General features: G+C 34.8%; 1 protein-coding gene across 5 annotated transcripts in view; it reads left to right on the forward strand.

The window, feature by feature from the left end:
- The window catches only part of PKN2 (protein kinase N2), a 164,159-nt gene that overhangs the window by 126,553 nt on the left and 20,501 nt on the right, over positions 1 to 17,105 (forward strand). For 2 of the 5 annotated variants that reach the window (XM_060090065.1, XM_060090064.1), the window contains exons 21-22: positions 21 to 101; positions 3,379 to 3,408. In XM_060090065.1, coding sequence (XP_059946048.1) covers positions 21 to 101; positions 3,379 to 3,408 — 111 coding nt within the window. Of the gene's footprint in view, positions 1 to 20; positions 102 to 188; positions 2,726 to 3,378; positions 3,487 to 17,105 lie in introns of those variants that run through there. The other 3 variants (XM_060090066.1, XM_060090062.1, XM_060090063.1) reach the window with 2 other exon arrangements.

The following is a 17,105-nucleotide window of genomic DNA, read 5'->3' on the forward strand; positions in this document are numbered from 1 at the left end:
CTTCCTTTATATTGTGTTAGTTATTAAGAAGAAATCCTGAGCGGCGCCTTGGAGCTGGTGAAAAAGATGCAGAGGATGTAAAAAAGCACCCATTTTTCCGAGTAAGTATGAAAGTTTAAAATTTTTTATGAAACTATAGCAATTAGGAGTAGGAAACTAAACTGGTCATTTTATATTTTGTAATCCAGCTAATTGATTGGAGTGCTCTGATGGACAAAAAAGTAAAGCCGCCGTTTGTACCTACAATTAGAGGGCGGGAAGATGTTAGTAATTTTGATGATGAATTTACCTCAGAAGCACCTATTCTGACTCCACCTCGAGAACCAAGGATACTTTCAGAAGAGGAGCAAGAAATGTTCAGAGATTTTGACTACATTGCTGATTGGTGTTAAGTTGCTACACAATGTGAAACCAAGCAGACTGACTCATAAGAAGACCTCCTAAAAATAGCAACCCTTCATTTGCTCTCTGTGCCAACAAAAGCTTTTTTTAAACATATGAAGATGTGTTTAAAAATACTATTCTAATACCTTCTTGAAAAGTGGCTTTTCAATGTATTTTCAATGTAAATCTGAACACTGGAAACAGTTTCATGGAGTTTAAGCTGAATGAACATCGGCCATGAAAATCTATCAGAAATGAATACTTTTGGATCAATAGTCTTATTTTTTAAAAAAAAAAGAAACAAAAAAAAACACTCTTCTACAGTCCCTAGCTTTGCTGTACTCCTGTCTTAAGTGGAAGGAAAATTAATCAGTTAACTTCCTTAGCTGTATTTTACAAAAAGAGGAAAAAAGGGCTTGGGATGCTATTACTATTCACACATAGTATGATTCTGTTTGAATAAGGCAAATGCTCTTATTTTTGTAAAGAAATTACTGTAATATCAAAAAAATTAGTGTGTGCACATTTTGGGGCTTTTTTTCTTTAACAGAATGAGTTGATGTCTTGTATTATAAATTTTTTATATTTATTAGGAGAAAGTTTTTATTGCCTTATCTTTACCAACCGTGTAACAGAGCCTCATGGCTTTCCAACAGAGCTACTTGCCAAACAATTATGTTTATTAAACCAACTATGCTGAAACAAACAGAAACAACTAAACATCTACGTTTACTTAAAATTTTAAGAATGAGGACTTATGATCAGCCTGAACCAAGATACTGTTACCTGTATGCATTCCCAAAGTCTAGATACTCAGTATGTTCAGTCATACCTTCTTCCCAAATCAGTGAACTGATTACTCCTTTTTTTGATATTGTACATTTATCAACCTAATTCATCTTGTTCTTGTGTCTACTGTAGAAGGGAACTATATCTTTGTTAAAACATAGGGATTATCATTGTATACATGCTGTGAACATGTATATGTGCAAGTTGTAATGTATTCTATGTTGTAGGTTTATTATTTAATTTCACCACTTCATCACTTTTGTACAGTGGCCAAGCAGACACCTCAGACTCCAGCATTTACGTTAAGTGCATTTGTACATTTTAGGCCACTGGATCCAGATTTTATATTGGCAGTTACTGAGGGCAAAAGCAATATTTTATAACAGAATGTATAAATATTTTTGATAAAACAGTCTATATTTTATAAAAATTATTATAACACTAAAGCTGTACCTCAAAAGTCTCAAAAATAATTTGATCAAATACTTTTTTACAGCTCTTCAGAGGATCCATTTGTGGCTTTTTAATGCTCTTATAAAGATAGGGAAGTCTTTCTGCAAGCCATGACTTTTCTACTTGCCTGGAGTTTTGGGTTTTTTCGTTTTGTTTTAATTGTTTTCCCTCCTAGTCTATGACTTTATTGTTTTTCCCTAGTTCAATAATAACATCTTTGATTCTGTGCTTAGCATGTTAAGGCCATCATACCTCAGGAATAGCAAGTTGTTAACTAACCATACTGAGTTAACCATTTAATCACTATGATCTCATGTCTTAAAAGTTGTTCAAGTTTAAATCCTATGAGAAAAATGAAAGCACATTGATTTATAGAGAATTGAGCTTAAAACATTTATGAATATTTCAGCCTTGCCAGGGTGTGTTGGCATGTTTTTGCTATACTCTGAGAACAGTTAAAATTGTTCAGAGATAATTTCTGTTTCCTTACAAATTGATTATTACCCATGATCCTTTGGGGGAAAATCTTATAGGAAGAGGGAGCAGCAATATGTTGTTTAAAATTCTTTTAAAATGCCAGTTAACTTCCTTGGTGAAGGACAATAGAGGATCTTAGCTTAATTGTCTGGTTTTAATGTAAACAGTGTTAATACAACATTAAAAAAAACACTAAATACTTTTGAGGTACAGTCTGCTCACCTTTTCTGGTTCTCAAATATGCATAGAAAGCAATGTCTAAAATAGGTGTTTAGCATTAAAAACTGACATAGCATTTTGTAACTACACAGTGTACAGAATTTTTTTTTAATTGAAGTCAATCACTAAAAAAATTAGAGGGCAGGGTATATTCACACAATTAAGCTGAAGAAAGCACTAATTTTTTCTGTAGTTTTAAAAATATATATATTTTAGTCAGATTTAAAATTTTTAAACTCTATAGAGTGTAAATATATTTTGTTATTACTGTATGTGTAAGTGACTGCTCAAGCACTTTGTAAGGAAATTAAGATATTTTAGAATGGTACACTATGCATTCAAATTAAATGTGCCTTTATGTCATTTTAAGAAAAAGTGTTTTGCAGTCATAAATTACCACAAATGCACAAATTAAAGTTTATTAGATTGTAATTTGTAACTTTGTTTTTAAGTATTATTTCCTTTTGGAAACTTCCTGTTGGTCAGAATATGTATTAGCTTTCCTAGATTCAAGATCTCAAAGACTAGTTAACTTTAGTTAGCCTTCTTACAGGTACTTTTTGTCCTGGGGAAGGACAAAATCATTAAGAGTCAAACCAAATTGTCTACTTCACTGGTAACAGTGGGGAAATTTTGCATTCTGTTCCTGTAAGTTTAGTAGCATCTTTCATTCAGTGGTTACTTATGGGATGTCTTCTGTGTGCTAGACACTAAGGATAGAAAGGTGACAAAAAAAAACGCACCAATGTCTTCATAAATGAAGAATGGTAAACATTAATGCTAAAATGCAAGCACTAGTACTATATGTACTTTTCTCTTGTTTGAGAATAACTTATGTAATTTTAGAATCTGACCTTTCAGAAAATAGGTAAATGAAAACAGAATACTAGCCATTTTATAGTCATCTTATTCAAAAATTACAAATGGAATATTTCAGAAATGTAAAAAGAACCCTGCTATCTCTGTGACACAGATTAAGGTCATAATGTAATCACCATTGTATGTTGACTAGGTGAAAGCTGCATTAAAGATTCAAATCTAACAAAATTTTTACAGGTGCTGCTGATCTTCCCAAAGCAACTGAGGGTGAGTATGAGAAACCCAAAAGAACAAATGCCAACCCATGGATCATATTTTTAATATAGAATTTTTGTTTACCTTCTAGCTATCTTTTGAGATCTAGTGTTTCTCTGAGCTATAAGCTTTATATGTATATACATATATAACTATATGTGTTTATAAATATATGTATGTAAATATATACATATATAAATAGAGGTAAGTTTGTAAAGTAACTTCAAAGTGTCAAAAATCTTGCGTAATTCCTTCTGGTAACTTGACTAAGTAGAAACTCTCAGACATCCAGTACGAAAACATAATTTGAGTCATTGCTGGTCTCATTAAAGATAAGAGTGGTCTCCAGCCACCCCTCACCCCAAAGTAAGCAAACAAACTTGAGCATGAATCTGCACACACTAGGGCTTCAGCTCCTAAGAGTTAGGGAATATCCAAGCACAAAAGTGAGAATACTCAGAGGTTGGGATGGAAGCTGAGTCCACAGATTAGGCCAGAGAAGTAGGAAGTTGGAGAAGATAAGAGCCAAAATGGCAGGGAGCTGACTTTGGAAATGCAGACACCCAGAAGAAGTGGAGTTGCCAAGGATGGATTTCTATAGCAATACCATTCTGAGGATAACACACCTTGGAATTGCAGTAGAACTTATATGTTCTGTGCTAAAATTCTCTAGAGGAGCTCAAGTTCTATTTTGCAAGTCACTCTCCATCTACCAGTAGAATCAAATACTTTCTCAGTGAAAGCTTTCCTGGATGGAAATATATAGGATTTCAACAGGTTAAGATCAAATAATACACTATCACAGATCACCAAATACATGAGAGACAGCAAGTTATCTTGAATGAAGCCAATAAAAATAGTAAATATAGACAGCCCCTCCAAAAGATTGCAAATGTTAGAATTCTCAGATATAAAATTTAAAATAACTATATAAAAAAGTTTATATACCTAAAATTTACGAGGATAAATATGTAAAATGAAATTTGAAAGAAATTAACAAACATTTTTAAAATCCAAAAATTAAAAAAATATATAAATGACCAAATTTGAAACTCAGTGGAAGCATTACAGCAGATTACACAGGTGAAAAAAGAACTGGAGAACTGAAAGATACATCTGAAAAATAATCCCAAGTAAATCAAATAAAGAGATAAGGAAATGGAAGATATCAAAGTAAAGTTAAGAGATATGGAAGATGGAAGGGAGACACAATTGGAATAAATGGAAGAGAAGCAATATGTAAAGACATAATGGCTGCAAATTTCCCAGAGAAGAAAAATATTTATTAAAGTACAATATTCTCTGTACAGAATAAATATAAATTTATGCATAGAATCATTGTAGTGAAACTGCAGACCACAAAGACAACATTTTGAAAATACCCAGGGAGAAAGGAAAGACTAACAGCTAACTTTTCAATAGCAACAATAGAAGCAGTGGAATATTGTCTTCAGAGCACTGGAAAATAAAATGTCAACCTGAAATTGTGTAGGACGTAAAATTTTTTTAAGAATGAAATCAATTAAAATATTTTTTAAAGGAGGGTTTATGATCAAGGTCCTACTCTAAAGGAAGTGCTTCAAGAAGAAAGAAAATGATCCCCAAAGATGATCTAAGATACAAAAAAGGCTTGTGAGCAAATAAAATGGTAAACACTTAGGTAAATCTAAATAAACCAAATCCATACATAGAAGCCTTTTTTTTCTGTTAAGTCAACAGAAAATCTGGGCAACAGATGTAAGAAAATTGAGATAGAGAAGATCAGAACTAAAGTATTCTATTGTGTTGTTGGGGTGTCTAGGTCTTTTTTGTTTTAACATCTTTATTGGAGTATAATTGCTTTAGAAAGGTGTGTTAGTTTCTGCTGTATAACAAAGTGAATCAGCTATACATATACATATATCCCCATATCTCCTCCCTCTTGCATCTCCCTCCCACCCTCCCTATCCCACCCCTCTAGGTGGTCACAAAGTACCGAGCTGATCTCCCTGTGCTATGCGGCTACTTCCCCACTAGCTATCTAGTTTACATTTGGTAGTGTATATATGTCCATGCCACTCTCTCACTTCGTCGGGTAAGGGTAAGCTGGGTGTCAAGGTATTGATTAACTTTAGTTAAATGTACAATCATAAAATGTCAAGGATATTCACTGAAAGAATATAGTGTGTATAAATTCCAAACCAAAGGTAGCATGGTAGAAATCTAAATGTATAGCAATGTAAATGGAGCAGACTCACTAGTTAAAACCAAGGTATAGATTTTTAAAAGGAAATCTGACTTTATAATGTTTACAAAAAGATAAATCTAAAACATGTACGCAGAGAAGTTGAAAGTAAAAGTAGGAGGAAATATGTATAATGCAAAAACCAATCCAACTAAAGCTATGGTAGCTCTATTTAATATCAAACAAAACTGATTTTAGACCCATCTTGAAATACATGTGTCACTAAGAGTAGAGTGTTCCTACACAATGATAAAAGATTCAGTTCACCAAAAAGATATAATAATTCCAAGCATATATGTATCTAATAAAATAGTCTCTAAATACATAAAGCAAAAATTCTTAGAGCTACTTTAAAAAACTAGCAAATATCCATCAGGTTGGAAGAGTTCAACTCATTATTGGACAACAGACTTTCTAATCATCAAAGATATAAAATGTTGGAAGAAAACAGTAAGCTTGGTCCAGTGGACATACATAGATTTCTGCCTCCAACAATTAAGGGATTCCACAGTTTTTTCAAGTACATATGGAGCATTTACAAAAATTGAGCCATAAAACAAATGGCAGAAAATTACAGAGTATAGTTATACCAATTATATTTTCTGTCTAGTTAGAACAAAAAGATTACATATATGTACATATATATGTGTGTGTATATATATATAAAGTATTTGAGAAAAAAATTTACCCTTTCAATAATGGAGAAAATGAAGAAATAATAGTAATCATTAAATACTTATAACTGAGTAATAGTAAAAACATTGCATTACATACCAAAACTTGAGATGCAGCGAAAGTGGTTCTTCCAGGATGCTTTATAAACTAACTACTTATTAGAAAAAGGAAGGTTAAAAATGGATCAAATTGTTCAGTTTAAGAAGATAGAAGAAAAAAAAAACACCAATAAATGAAGTAAATAGTAAAAATAGTCAATATAATAGAAACAAAAGCCAAAACCTTGTTCCTTTAAAATGCTAACAAAGTAGACACAGCTCTGAAAAGATGAAATGAGAGAAGGCATAAAAAATACTACCTATTATAAATGAAAATGCAAGTGCAAGAAAGATTTTTTAAAATTGAAACAAGGGCTTCCCTGGTGGCGCAGTGGTTGAGAATCTGCCTGCTAATGCAGGGGACATGGGTTCGAGCCCTGCTCTGGGAGGATCCCACATGCTGCGGAGCAACTAGGCCCGTGAGCCACAACTACTGAGCGTGCACGTCTGGAGCCTGTGCTCCGCAACAAGAGAGGCCACAATAGTGAGAGGCCCGCGCACCATGATGAAGAGTGGCCCCCGCTTGCCACAACTAGAGAAAGCCCTCGCACAGAAACGAAGACCCAACACAGCAAAAATAAATTAATTAATTAAAATTGAAAGAAAATACTTCAACATAACACAAATAAATTTGAGAACTTAAAATAGTGGAGATAATCTTTGAAAACGATAAGAATACTAACCTAGAAATAAAGACTGAATAATCTCATAACAATTAAAAACATAAAAGCAGAAGATAAAAGTCTTTCCACAAAGAAAACACTGGATCTGGATTGCTTTACAAGTGAATCCTTCCAAATTTCAAGGAGGAAATTATTTTAACCACAAAGAAAGTTTTTGAGATAATGGGGAAAAGTTATATTTTCTAGCTCATTCTATGAAGTCAGTATAATCTAGATGACAAAATATACAAGAAGAGTATGTTACTAGCAAATTTCACTCATGAATATGGATATAAAAATACTAAACAAAATATTACCAAGTCAGATTCAGTGATGTATGCAAAAGACACTTTTCCATTAGCAAATTTGGCTTATCCTGGTAGTGTAAGGATGGCTTAATATTAGGAAATCTATAATTGTCATTTACCATAGTAACGGATTAAAGGAGAAAAAGTAATAGATTTAGAAAGAGCTGATCACATTCTTGCTTTAATGGAGTGGGACAGAGTTGGTTAAACTGATAAGTGGTATCTATAGTAAAACAAAAAACACAAGTAACTAAAATCAATAGCATCATCCCATATGAGGAAACATTCTCTTTAAAATTGGGGAATAGAACTAGGATGCCTGTCATTACTACTTCTTTTCAACATTGAACTCCTTTAATATAAGGGTTAAAAGGATATAAGGGTTAAAAAAGGATATAAAATGGTTATTATTTGCAGATGATATGATTATCAACCTACAAAACTCAAAAGACTACAATTTGATAGCAATCAGTTTATCCAAGATTCTGGTTATAAGATGAAGATACAAAAGTCAGTGACATATCTGTGGACCATCACCAAATAATTAGAATACATAATATTTTTAAAACACAACTTTTACATAGCAACAAAACTAAGTTACCTAGAAATAAATTTAACAAAAGATGTGCAAGAATGGTTTTGTTTTGTTTTGCTTCTAATTCTTCACTGGGAGACATTAAAGAAGACCTAAGTGAATGTAGAAATATCCCATCTTATGATGTGATGTCAAGTGCTCCTCAAATTGCTCTGTAGATTTAATGCAACTCCAGTCAGAATCTCAACATTTTTTATAGAACTTTACAAGCCCATTCTAAAATTTATATAGAAGAGCAAAAGGGCAATAATAGTAAAGAACAGTTTAAGAAATTCCTGAAGAACAAAGAGGAGGAGAGGGAATTTGCCCTACCACATATCAAGAATTATGAAAATGTAGCAATTACTGTAGAATTGGTACATACTACAAATGGAGAAAGAGAGCCAAGGGATAGTCCTACACATGTATGAAACTGATATATAAAAGAAGCAATATGTTAGTTTAGTGGAGAAAAAAATGTTCTGTAGGTAGAGCTAGGAAGATTGTTTATCCATATGGAAAGGGAAAAAGAAACAATTTCTGTGTCACACCGTCATAAAAATTTCAAATGAATTAAATAAAATGTCAAAAGTAAGACTTAAAACTTTGAAAATATATGTAGGAGAAGAAAGCACTAAAATGTAAGGAAAATTCATAAATTCAACTAATAAAATTCAAAATTTCTGTTTATCAAAAGACATCATAAAGTAAAAAGGCAAGTCACAAACTGGAAGTAGATTTATTTCCATACATGTAACAGAGAAAGAATGATAGCTAACATAAATTAAAAATTCCTGAAACTCAATAAGGAAAACAATGGGAAATTTCAAAAGATATGAACAGATATTTCACAAGGACAGTAAACATGCCCAATCTCAACTGTAGTTAGAAACTACAAAATCAAGACCATACTGACATACAATTGCACACATTCAATTGGCAAAAATTTTAAATTAACACCATATCAAGTTGTGGAGATGGAGTGGAACAATGAGATCTCATGTAAATTGCTGTGAGAAGTATAAAGAAATACCCACTCTGGAAAAACAATTTGGTATTGTCTTGTAAGCTGAACATGATACCCAGCAATTCCACTTGAGTACTGTATCCTGAAGAAACTTTTTACATATGCACCAAGAGTCATGAACAAGAATTTTCCTAGCATTATTTGTAAGCAAAAACTGGAAACAACCCAAATGCTCATCAGTGGAAGAGAATGGTTTAATAAAATATAGTATAAAATATATACTATAGTATGAAATATTATAGGGCAATGAAAATCAACTGCCCTTATAGTGAACAGTACAAAAGAGCAAAATGTGTGAAAGAAGCTAATTAAAGACTGTATATAGCCTGGTATTTTTAAAAACTTAAAAACTAAGCCAAGCTAAACATAAATGTGATAATTTTTTTTTTTAAGCAAGTAATTGTTGAACGAAAATTAAGATAGGGGTTATCTGATGAGACAGAAGAATATGATAGTGGTGGGGAATACCTGACAGGTAGAAGTTGCTGGTAGTATTTTAGGTCATCAGTTTGGGTGGTGATTTAATCAGTTCAGTATATTAATAAATAATATACTCCTCACCATCTTGAGTCCTCACTGTTCTCCTTTTCCACCTTAAATTGCCATATCCATCATACTCTCCCACATATGTGATCCTCAGCTCCCTGCTCCTTTCTTGCTTCTTTGTACAACCCTGTTAAACTCCCACCCAAACCTCTGTTAAATCTATTTCTGCATCTGAACAACCATGCTAACTCATCTCACTACCATGAAGTGAGTCAATACTAAATTTCCTTAGTCTAGTGGTTCTCAAACTTTAGGGTGTATCAGAATCACTGGAAGGATTTGTACATGGGCCTCATCAAGCAGATTGTTTGTTTGTTTTGGTATTGAGTTGTATGAGTTCTTTATATATTTTGGATATTAACCCCTTATCTGATACATGGTTTGCAAACATTTTCTGCCATTCTGTAGGGTGCCTTTTCATTTTGTTAGTTGTCTCTTGCTGTGCAGTAGTTTGATGTAATCCTGCTTACTTATTTTTGCTTTTGTAGCTTGTGCTTTTGGTGTCATATCTAAAAAATCATTGCCCAGACCAATGTCAAAGAGCTTTTTTCCTGTTTTCTTCTTGGAGTTTTATGGTATTAGGTCTTATGTTTTAAGTCTTTAATCCGTTTTGAGTTAACTTTTGTTAGTGTTATGAGAGAGGTCCAGTTTCATTTTTCTGCATGTGGTTGTCCAGTTTTCCTAACACCATTTATTGACGGGGCTATCCTTTCCCCACTGAGTGTTCTTGGATCGCTTGTCAAATATTAATTGACTATAAATGCAGGGGGTGGTTATTTCTGGGCTCTCTATACTGTTCTATGTCAATTTTTATGCAAGTACCATGCTGTTTTAATCACTATAACTGTGTAGTACTGTTTGAGATGAGGACGTGTGAATGCCTTTGGTTTTGTTCTTTCTCAGGTTTCCTTTGGCTATTCGAGGTCTTTTGTGGCTCCAAACAAATTTTTAGGATTTTTTTTTCCTGTGGAAAATGTCATTTGAATTTTGATAGGGACTGCATTGAATTTATAGATGGCTTTGGGTAATACAGATATTGTGTATAGAAACACAACTGATTTTTATATGTTGATTTCACATCCTGCAACTTTACTGAACTTGTTCATTAGTTCTAATAGTTTTTTGGTTCAGTCTTTAGGGTTTTCTTTAGATCGTATAATCTTCGAACAACAATTTTACTTCCTCCTTTCCAATTTGGATGCTTTTTTATTTCTTGCTTGACATTTTTCTCATTCCAATTTTGATTGCTTGCTGATTTTGTAGCTTTATTTTCCTTTACATTGGAGACAGAAATACTGTCTTTATGTCAAAGGAATAAGTTTGTCCTCTAGCATCAAAACACATTGCTATTCTTAAATTGAGAATAGGTTTAAATGATGGGCTAACATCTAGGAACTATGTTGTAAGAGATGGAGTAGAATGGGAGACAAAACTGGTTACAAAATTTATTTTTCTTTCTTTCTTGTGTGTGTGTGTGCATGCCAAGTAGGTATTTGCATAAATTAAATACCTATTTGGTGTTGTCAAGGAAATATAATTATGTAGAGTAATCTGTAAAATACCCCTCCTCCCTTCAAATAATCAGCACTGTGTATCTCCTAGGCATGAACACACATAAACAGAAAGCCAGAAATCCAAGATGTCAAGATCACCATCTCGGCACTGGACTTTCTAGGGCAGTTTAAGTGTTCCTATTTTCACTGACTAGACCTTGCCTTTTTTTTTCCCCTTTCTACTCAGATCTACTTTATTCACTTGCTTGTCATCCTGTATTAATCAGGTCTCTGACTTGAAACTGTTGAGTGCTTGTGACATTAGTATTACCATCTTTTTCTGTTTTTAGAAGTAAAATAGTGTATTTTAAAACTTTAGTCTCCCATGTATGATCTAATTTAATCCCCAAGACTACCCTATGAAGTTGGTGGAGTGAAGTAAGCTGCCCCAGCTCACACAGCTGCTAAGTGGCAGAGCCAGAACTATGACCCTTTCCTTGCCCAGTGCCTCTTCTGTTACACCACAAACTTTTTGTTTAAGTTGGTTTTAAATTAGACCAGTCAATAGTTAACTCCCCCTGAAAGTAAAATGAAGACAGAATAAAGTTAAAACTCCCCTCTCCCTTCCCCCAGGAATACTAACTACATCAGTGGTATTACATCTTACTGCATCACATTGGGAGATAGTAATCTCAAATTTTTCCACTAAGTTTGATCACTTGGTTAAGGTGGTGATCATCAGATCTCTCTGAAGATAACAGTTTTACTGTATAACTAATAGACAATCTGAGGTAATACTTGAGATCATTTTATTTCCAAAAACCTTCCTCCCAATACTCATCTGAGTAAATTATTACACTGGAAGTTGCAAAATAATTTTCCAACTGTAGGATTTCATCTACATGCATTAGCTGCCATTCTTGTTTTTGTTTTTTTTAAGCTTTCCCTTTTTCCTCGTAACCTCACTTTTTTTTTTTAATTTGAGTATCACTATGGTTGCAAGGACTTTTTAAAATCATTGTGTTATAATCCATTACTATTACTGCTTTTTTCTTGGATGCTTAAATTGTTCCCAGATTTGAGCCCATTTGTCTTTGAGTACCCCCTTCCTTTCTTGCACTATAAGATGTTCCAGGCCCACTTTTTGTGTTCCCTGCAAACCTGGAATTAGCCTTTTTTTTTTTTTTTTGAGAAAGAATATTTAGGAACTAAAATCTGATTGCTATTGTGAAGTCATGATATCTAGACCCTTTCAGTTGATAGACGAAGCAAATAAACCTTTTTCAAAATCATGAGTTCATGCTAATTTAAATGGAGCCTCACAGGATTCTTTTTCAACTTATCCTCATTTCATATTTTCATCTCTCTTCTGCCATTATAGACCCTCATTTTTAAGAGTCTATATGGTGATTCAATTTCATACTAGAAAGCATTATTTTTACTTGTTTTAGAAAAATTTGTTCAGTTTACCAAAGAGATCAGTATACTTTATTTGAAAATTAATAGGAGGGACTTCCCTGGCAGTCCAGTGGTTAAGACTCCGCACTTCCATTGCAGGGGGCACAGGTTCGATCCCTGTTCGGGGAACTAAGATCCCCCGCATGCTGTGCAGCATGGCCAAAATAATAATAATAATAATAATATGAAAGCTTAAAAACCTCATGTCACTACCTTCAATGCCTCAGTAGGAAACAGGCAAGCAGATCAGTGGTCCTAAAAAAAAATCCAGTTTTCAGGTGATTGTTGTTATAGTTTCTAATTTCTGTTTTCTTTTTAGCTGTTTATACAAAGTCATCACACTCACAAATTTACTTCTCCAAGTATACAGATTCACATTTTAGATTCTCAGTGGAATCCAGTTCAGTATTTTTGACATTTACAGCATTATGCTGAATTGTAGCATTTGCTTCTTCATGCTTTTATATTTCAGTGAGCTACTTTTGAGTTATTGGTTTACTTCTTGAAATATGGACATAATGCAATACAATAAAAATAATGAAAAATGCATACTAACTGAAACTAAACAATATGCAAATGACAAATACCTTATTGCCTTATCTGATTAACGCAGTCTGTGTAGTATGCATGAAATATTTAAGAGTGTAAGTATTAACAAAAGAGGTTTCTATGGAAATAGTAACTACTTTTAACTTTTACAAATTTGAAATTGTGTGATAAAACCTTAATCCCAGTAATTTTATCTCTGACCCCCAAACTGCATGTAAACCACTTAGTAGACATCCAGGGATTTCTAGCATCTAAACACTGTAAAAAAGAGTTGTACCTTTTTCTAATCCACCATCCTGGACTCATCAAAGCCCAGGATCTTTTGGATAAAGTAAATAAATTGCAATTCGATTTCTAAAGAACCCCTGATGCCTCCTTGGTACCTGCTTTATCTTTACACACTGATACTACTGCTTTACTACTCCCTCAAGTTGTTTGTGTTATAGTCTAGTTAGAATAGGTAGAAAATAAATGCCAAAATGGCCTTTTAAACGTTGTCATTTGAAGCTACCGCTCCAAATTGGAGACCTTTGAAATGAGGCCTTTGAAGAAAAGAGCAGTCTAAATTGAAGTGTGCATAACTGTTTTGAACTGGAAATTACCTCTAGTTTAGTTAATAAAACCTATATAAATTAAATAAAACAGAATGCATATATATTTCTTTTTTCTGTATTATGTCTTATACTTATCCATGTTGAGATGTCCAAGCATAGGATTCAGGAAGAGGACTGGGCTGGAGATATGAGGGTCGTTGGATGGTAACTGAAGTCACAGGAGTAGATGAGATCATTTAAGGTTGAGTGTGGAGAGCAAGAAGATAAAAGGGTCAACCAAGGACAAAATTCTAAGGGATGAGTAGAAGAGGAAGACTCAACAGAGACCTAAAAGAGCAGTAACCCAGAGGTAGGAAGGAAATGAGGAGAGAATTAGTATTATGGAAGCCTAGGGAAAGAGAGTTTCAAAGAGGATTGAAAATGGACAACATGTGAAGTGTTAATTGGTGAAGATGAGGTCTGAGATGTCCCACCTGCTTTAGCAACATGGATATTTTTGAGACCATGATGAGAGTAGTTTTACTGGTGTGCCCAGGGCTGAAACTAGCCTGCAATGCTTTACAGTGGGAATGAGAGGGAATCTTTCAAGAAGTTTGGCTATGAAGAGCAAGAAAGTGCCAGGGATCAAGGAGTTTAGGACACAGAAGAGATTGGAATGTGTTTACATGTTGATGGGAGGGGAGCAAGCCAGCCAAACTGCTTGTAATCCCCACAGGAACCATGCAGTATGAGGCCTCCTTGTTTAATTCATGGTGATCATCTTCACTCTTCCCAGAGATGGGGCTAAACCCAGTGAACTTAAGTGCTAATCATCTTCCAGATTCTGCTAAAGTAAAACAGTCTTTCTCTGACCACTCTCTCCCAACATAGAATTAATCAAATCCTCTTGTGTCCCCACCATAACCTGCAAAATACTCTCCATGCTTTATTGCATTTATTTGTTTACATGTCTCTTTTCTCCATAAGTTGTGTTTTATTCATCTTAGATGCCAAGTGCACAGCTCTGTCGCTGATACACTGTAGTGTTCAATAAATAGTAATAGCCTTTTATAAAGCAATAACCTTCATTTTAAAAAATCAGGTATTTTGTGTTACCATATTGGATCTTCACAACAACTCTGTGAAAAAAGCACTGTAATATTCTCATTTTATAAATAAGAAACCTGAGACTTAAGAGAGCTAAGTAACTTGTGCAGAGTCACATAGTAAGTGGAAGAGCCAGGACTCAAACCCAGTCTGTTAGCAAGATTCATGCTCTTAAGCTCACTATAGTCAATGCATGATTGAATAAATGAATGAATGGATGGCTATCAAGGAATTCAAAAGGACAAAATTCCCACAAATGAACTACCACACCATTTGTTAAACATAACACATACTGAGAGTGTCCAGTTGCTCAATAAATGTTTCTGTTGGGAAAAAAAAATGGAACAGTTGCAAAACTGACGTGTAAACTTCCAGACTGTTAACCACTGGAGCCTTCTTTCTTATTCTTCCTTTCTAGAAGACAAAAAGGGTTAACATCTATGCTCTCTTTGTTCATCTGTGTACACCTTGCTCCAAGAGCTTAATGATACAGATGAAAGAACATGGCACTTTTGAGGAAATGAAACTTCACTGTAGCTGGAGTATATGTAAAAACTGCAATGGAGTAGGTGAGGAAAGACTAGGAAAGAAAGGGTCGTATTATGCAGGCATTGTGGGCTCTGTTCAGAAAGGTGGGTTTTTTTGCTCGTTTGTTTTTTATTTTCATTTTATATTGGAGTATAGTTGATTTACAATGTTGTATTTCAGGTGTACAGCAAAGGGATTCAGTTATACATATACATATAGCTATTCTTTCTCAGATTCTTTTCCCACATAGGTTATTACAGAATATTGAGTAGAGTCCCCTGTGCTATATAGTAGGTCCTGTTGGTTGTCTATTTTACATATAGCAGCGTGTATATGTTAATCCCAAACTCCTAATTTAGCCCTCTCCCAACCTTTCCCCTTTGGTATCCATAAGTTTGTTTTCGAAGTCTGTGAGTCTGTTTCTGTTTTGTAAATGAGTTCCTTTGTACCACTTTTTTTAGATTCCACATATAAGTGATATCATATGATATTCATCTTTCTCTGTCCGATTATGGTTTTCTTCAGATATATGCCCAGGAGTGGGATTGCTGGATCATACGGTAGCTCTATTTTTAGTTTTTTAAGGACCCTCCATACTGTCCTCCATAGTAGCTGTACCAATTTACATTCCCACCAACAGCGTAGGAGGGTTCCCTTTTCTCCAAATCAGAAAGGGTTATTTGTCACAGGGGCAGATCTAAATTTTGTGGGGCCAAAAGTATATACAATTTGGGGGGCCCTCTTTAAGAAACCCATGATTTTGTATTTATAGCTACAGAATTAAGTTCAGAGCCTTGGAAGGGGTCTGTGCAAGTGCACCTTAAGTTTCATTAGGTTTCTGATAAATCACCTATGCCTCAGAGCCACTGAAGCATCTTCAGCTGGGAGAAATGTGGTTAGATTTGCATGGGGAGAATGGATCAGAGGGATGGATCAGAGGGTTCAAGTCTGAAGCCTGGAGCAGTAGCTTGAAGCCACCTTAGCAACTGTGGGAGATAATAAAGGCCTAAACTAGGGTAAGGCAGGAGAGAGAAAAGTGGGTGGATAAGGCCTCTTCAGGTGGTAAAAACAACTAGGACTGACTACAGGTAGCCCATAGGGGCCATGTACCAACCACATCACAGAAATGTCTCCCCAAGCAATGTGATTTCCACTTATCCTTTAAGGGCCTTTTCCAGTTAAAAAGTACTTTTTTCCTCTTTGTGCCCTGCTCTTTCCACACAGGTACAATGAATGTCTCCTTCTCTCTGACTCCCTTGGGGTTGTACACACCTCCATCTTACACTCATAGCATCAGGACAGGGCATGCCTTATTCACCTCTTGTATCTTGTATCTCCAGAGTCTTCATAGTGGAGGATGAAGGAATGGCCTGCTTTGCTCTATACAAAGACATTTAGAATAATATAAAATATTAGGAAGTTTCTATGAGTGATTGAGATTCAACCTAGGATTAGTTGTTGATATGAATTGCAGTTGGGCTCCAACATAATAAAAGTGTCCCTCTGACAACCACCACAAGAGTCATCCCTCATTTAAGTTTAGTTCTTCCTAATCTGTAGAGAAGTTCCACATATAAGCTGTCACTTAAAACTTATAGCCACTTGGGGGCTTCCCTGGTGGCGCAGTGGTTGAGAGTCCGCCTGCCGATGCAGGGGATACGGGTTCGTGCCCCGGTCCAGGAGGATCCCACATGCCACGGAGCGGCTGGGCCCGTGAGCCATGGCCGCTGAGCCTGTGCGTCCGGAGCCTGTGCTCCACAACGGGAGAGGCCCCAACAGTGAAAGGCCCGCATACCGCAAAAAAAAAAAAAAAACAACTTATAGCCACTTGGAAAATCATCACATGGAGGTAGCAAAGAGACCTAGGACTAGCCCTTATTTTGCTACTATTAGTGTGACCTTGGACAAGTGATTTCACCTTACTAGT

This window comes from Mesoplodon densirostris, chromosome 2, assembly GCF_025265405.1.
Source record: "Mesoplodon densirostris isolate mMesDen1 chromosome 2, mMesDen1 primary haplotype, whole genome shotgun sequence".
Taxonomy (NCBI): Eukaryota; Metazoa; Chordata; class Mammalia; order Artiodactyla; family Ziphiidae; genus Mesoplodon; species Mesoplodon densirostris.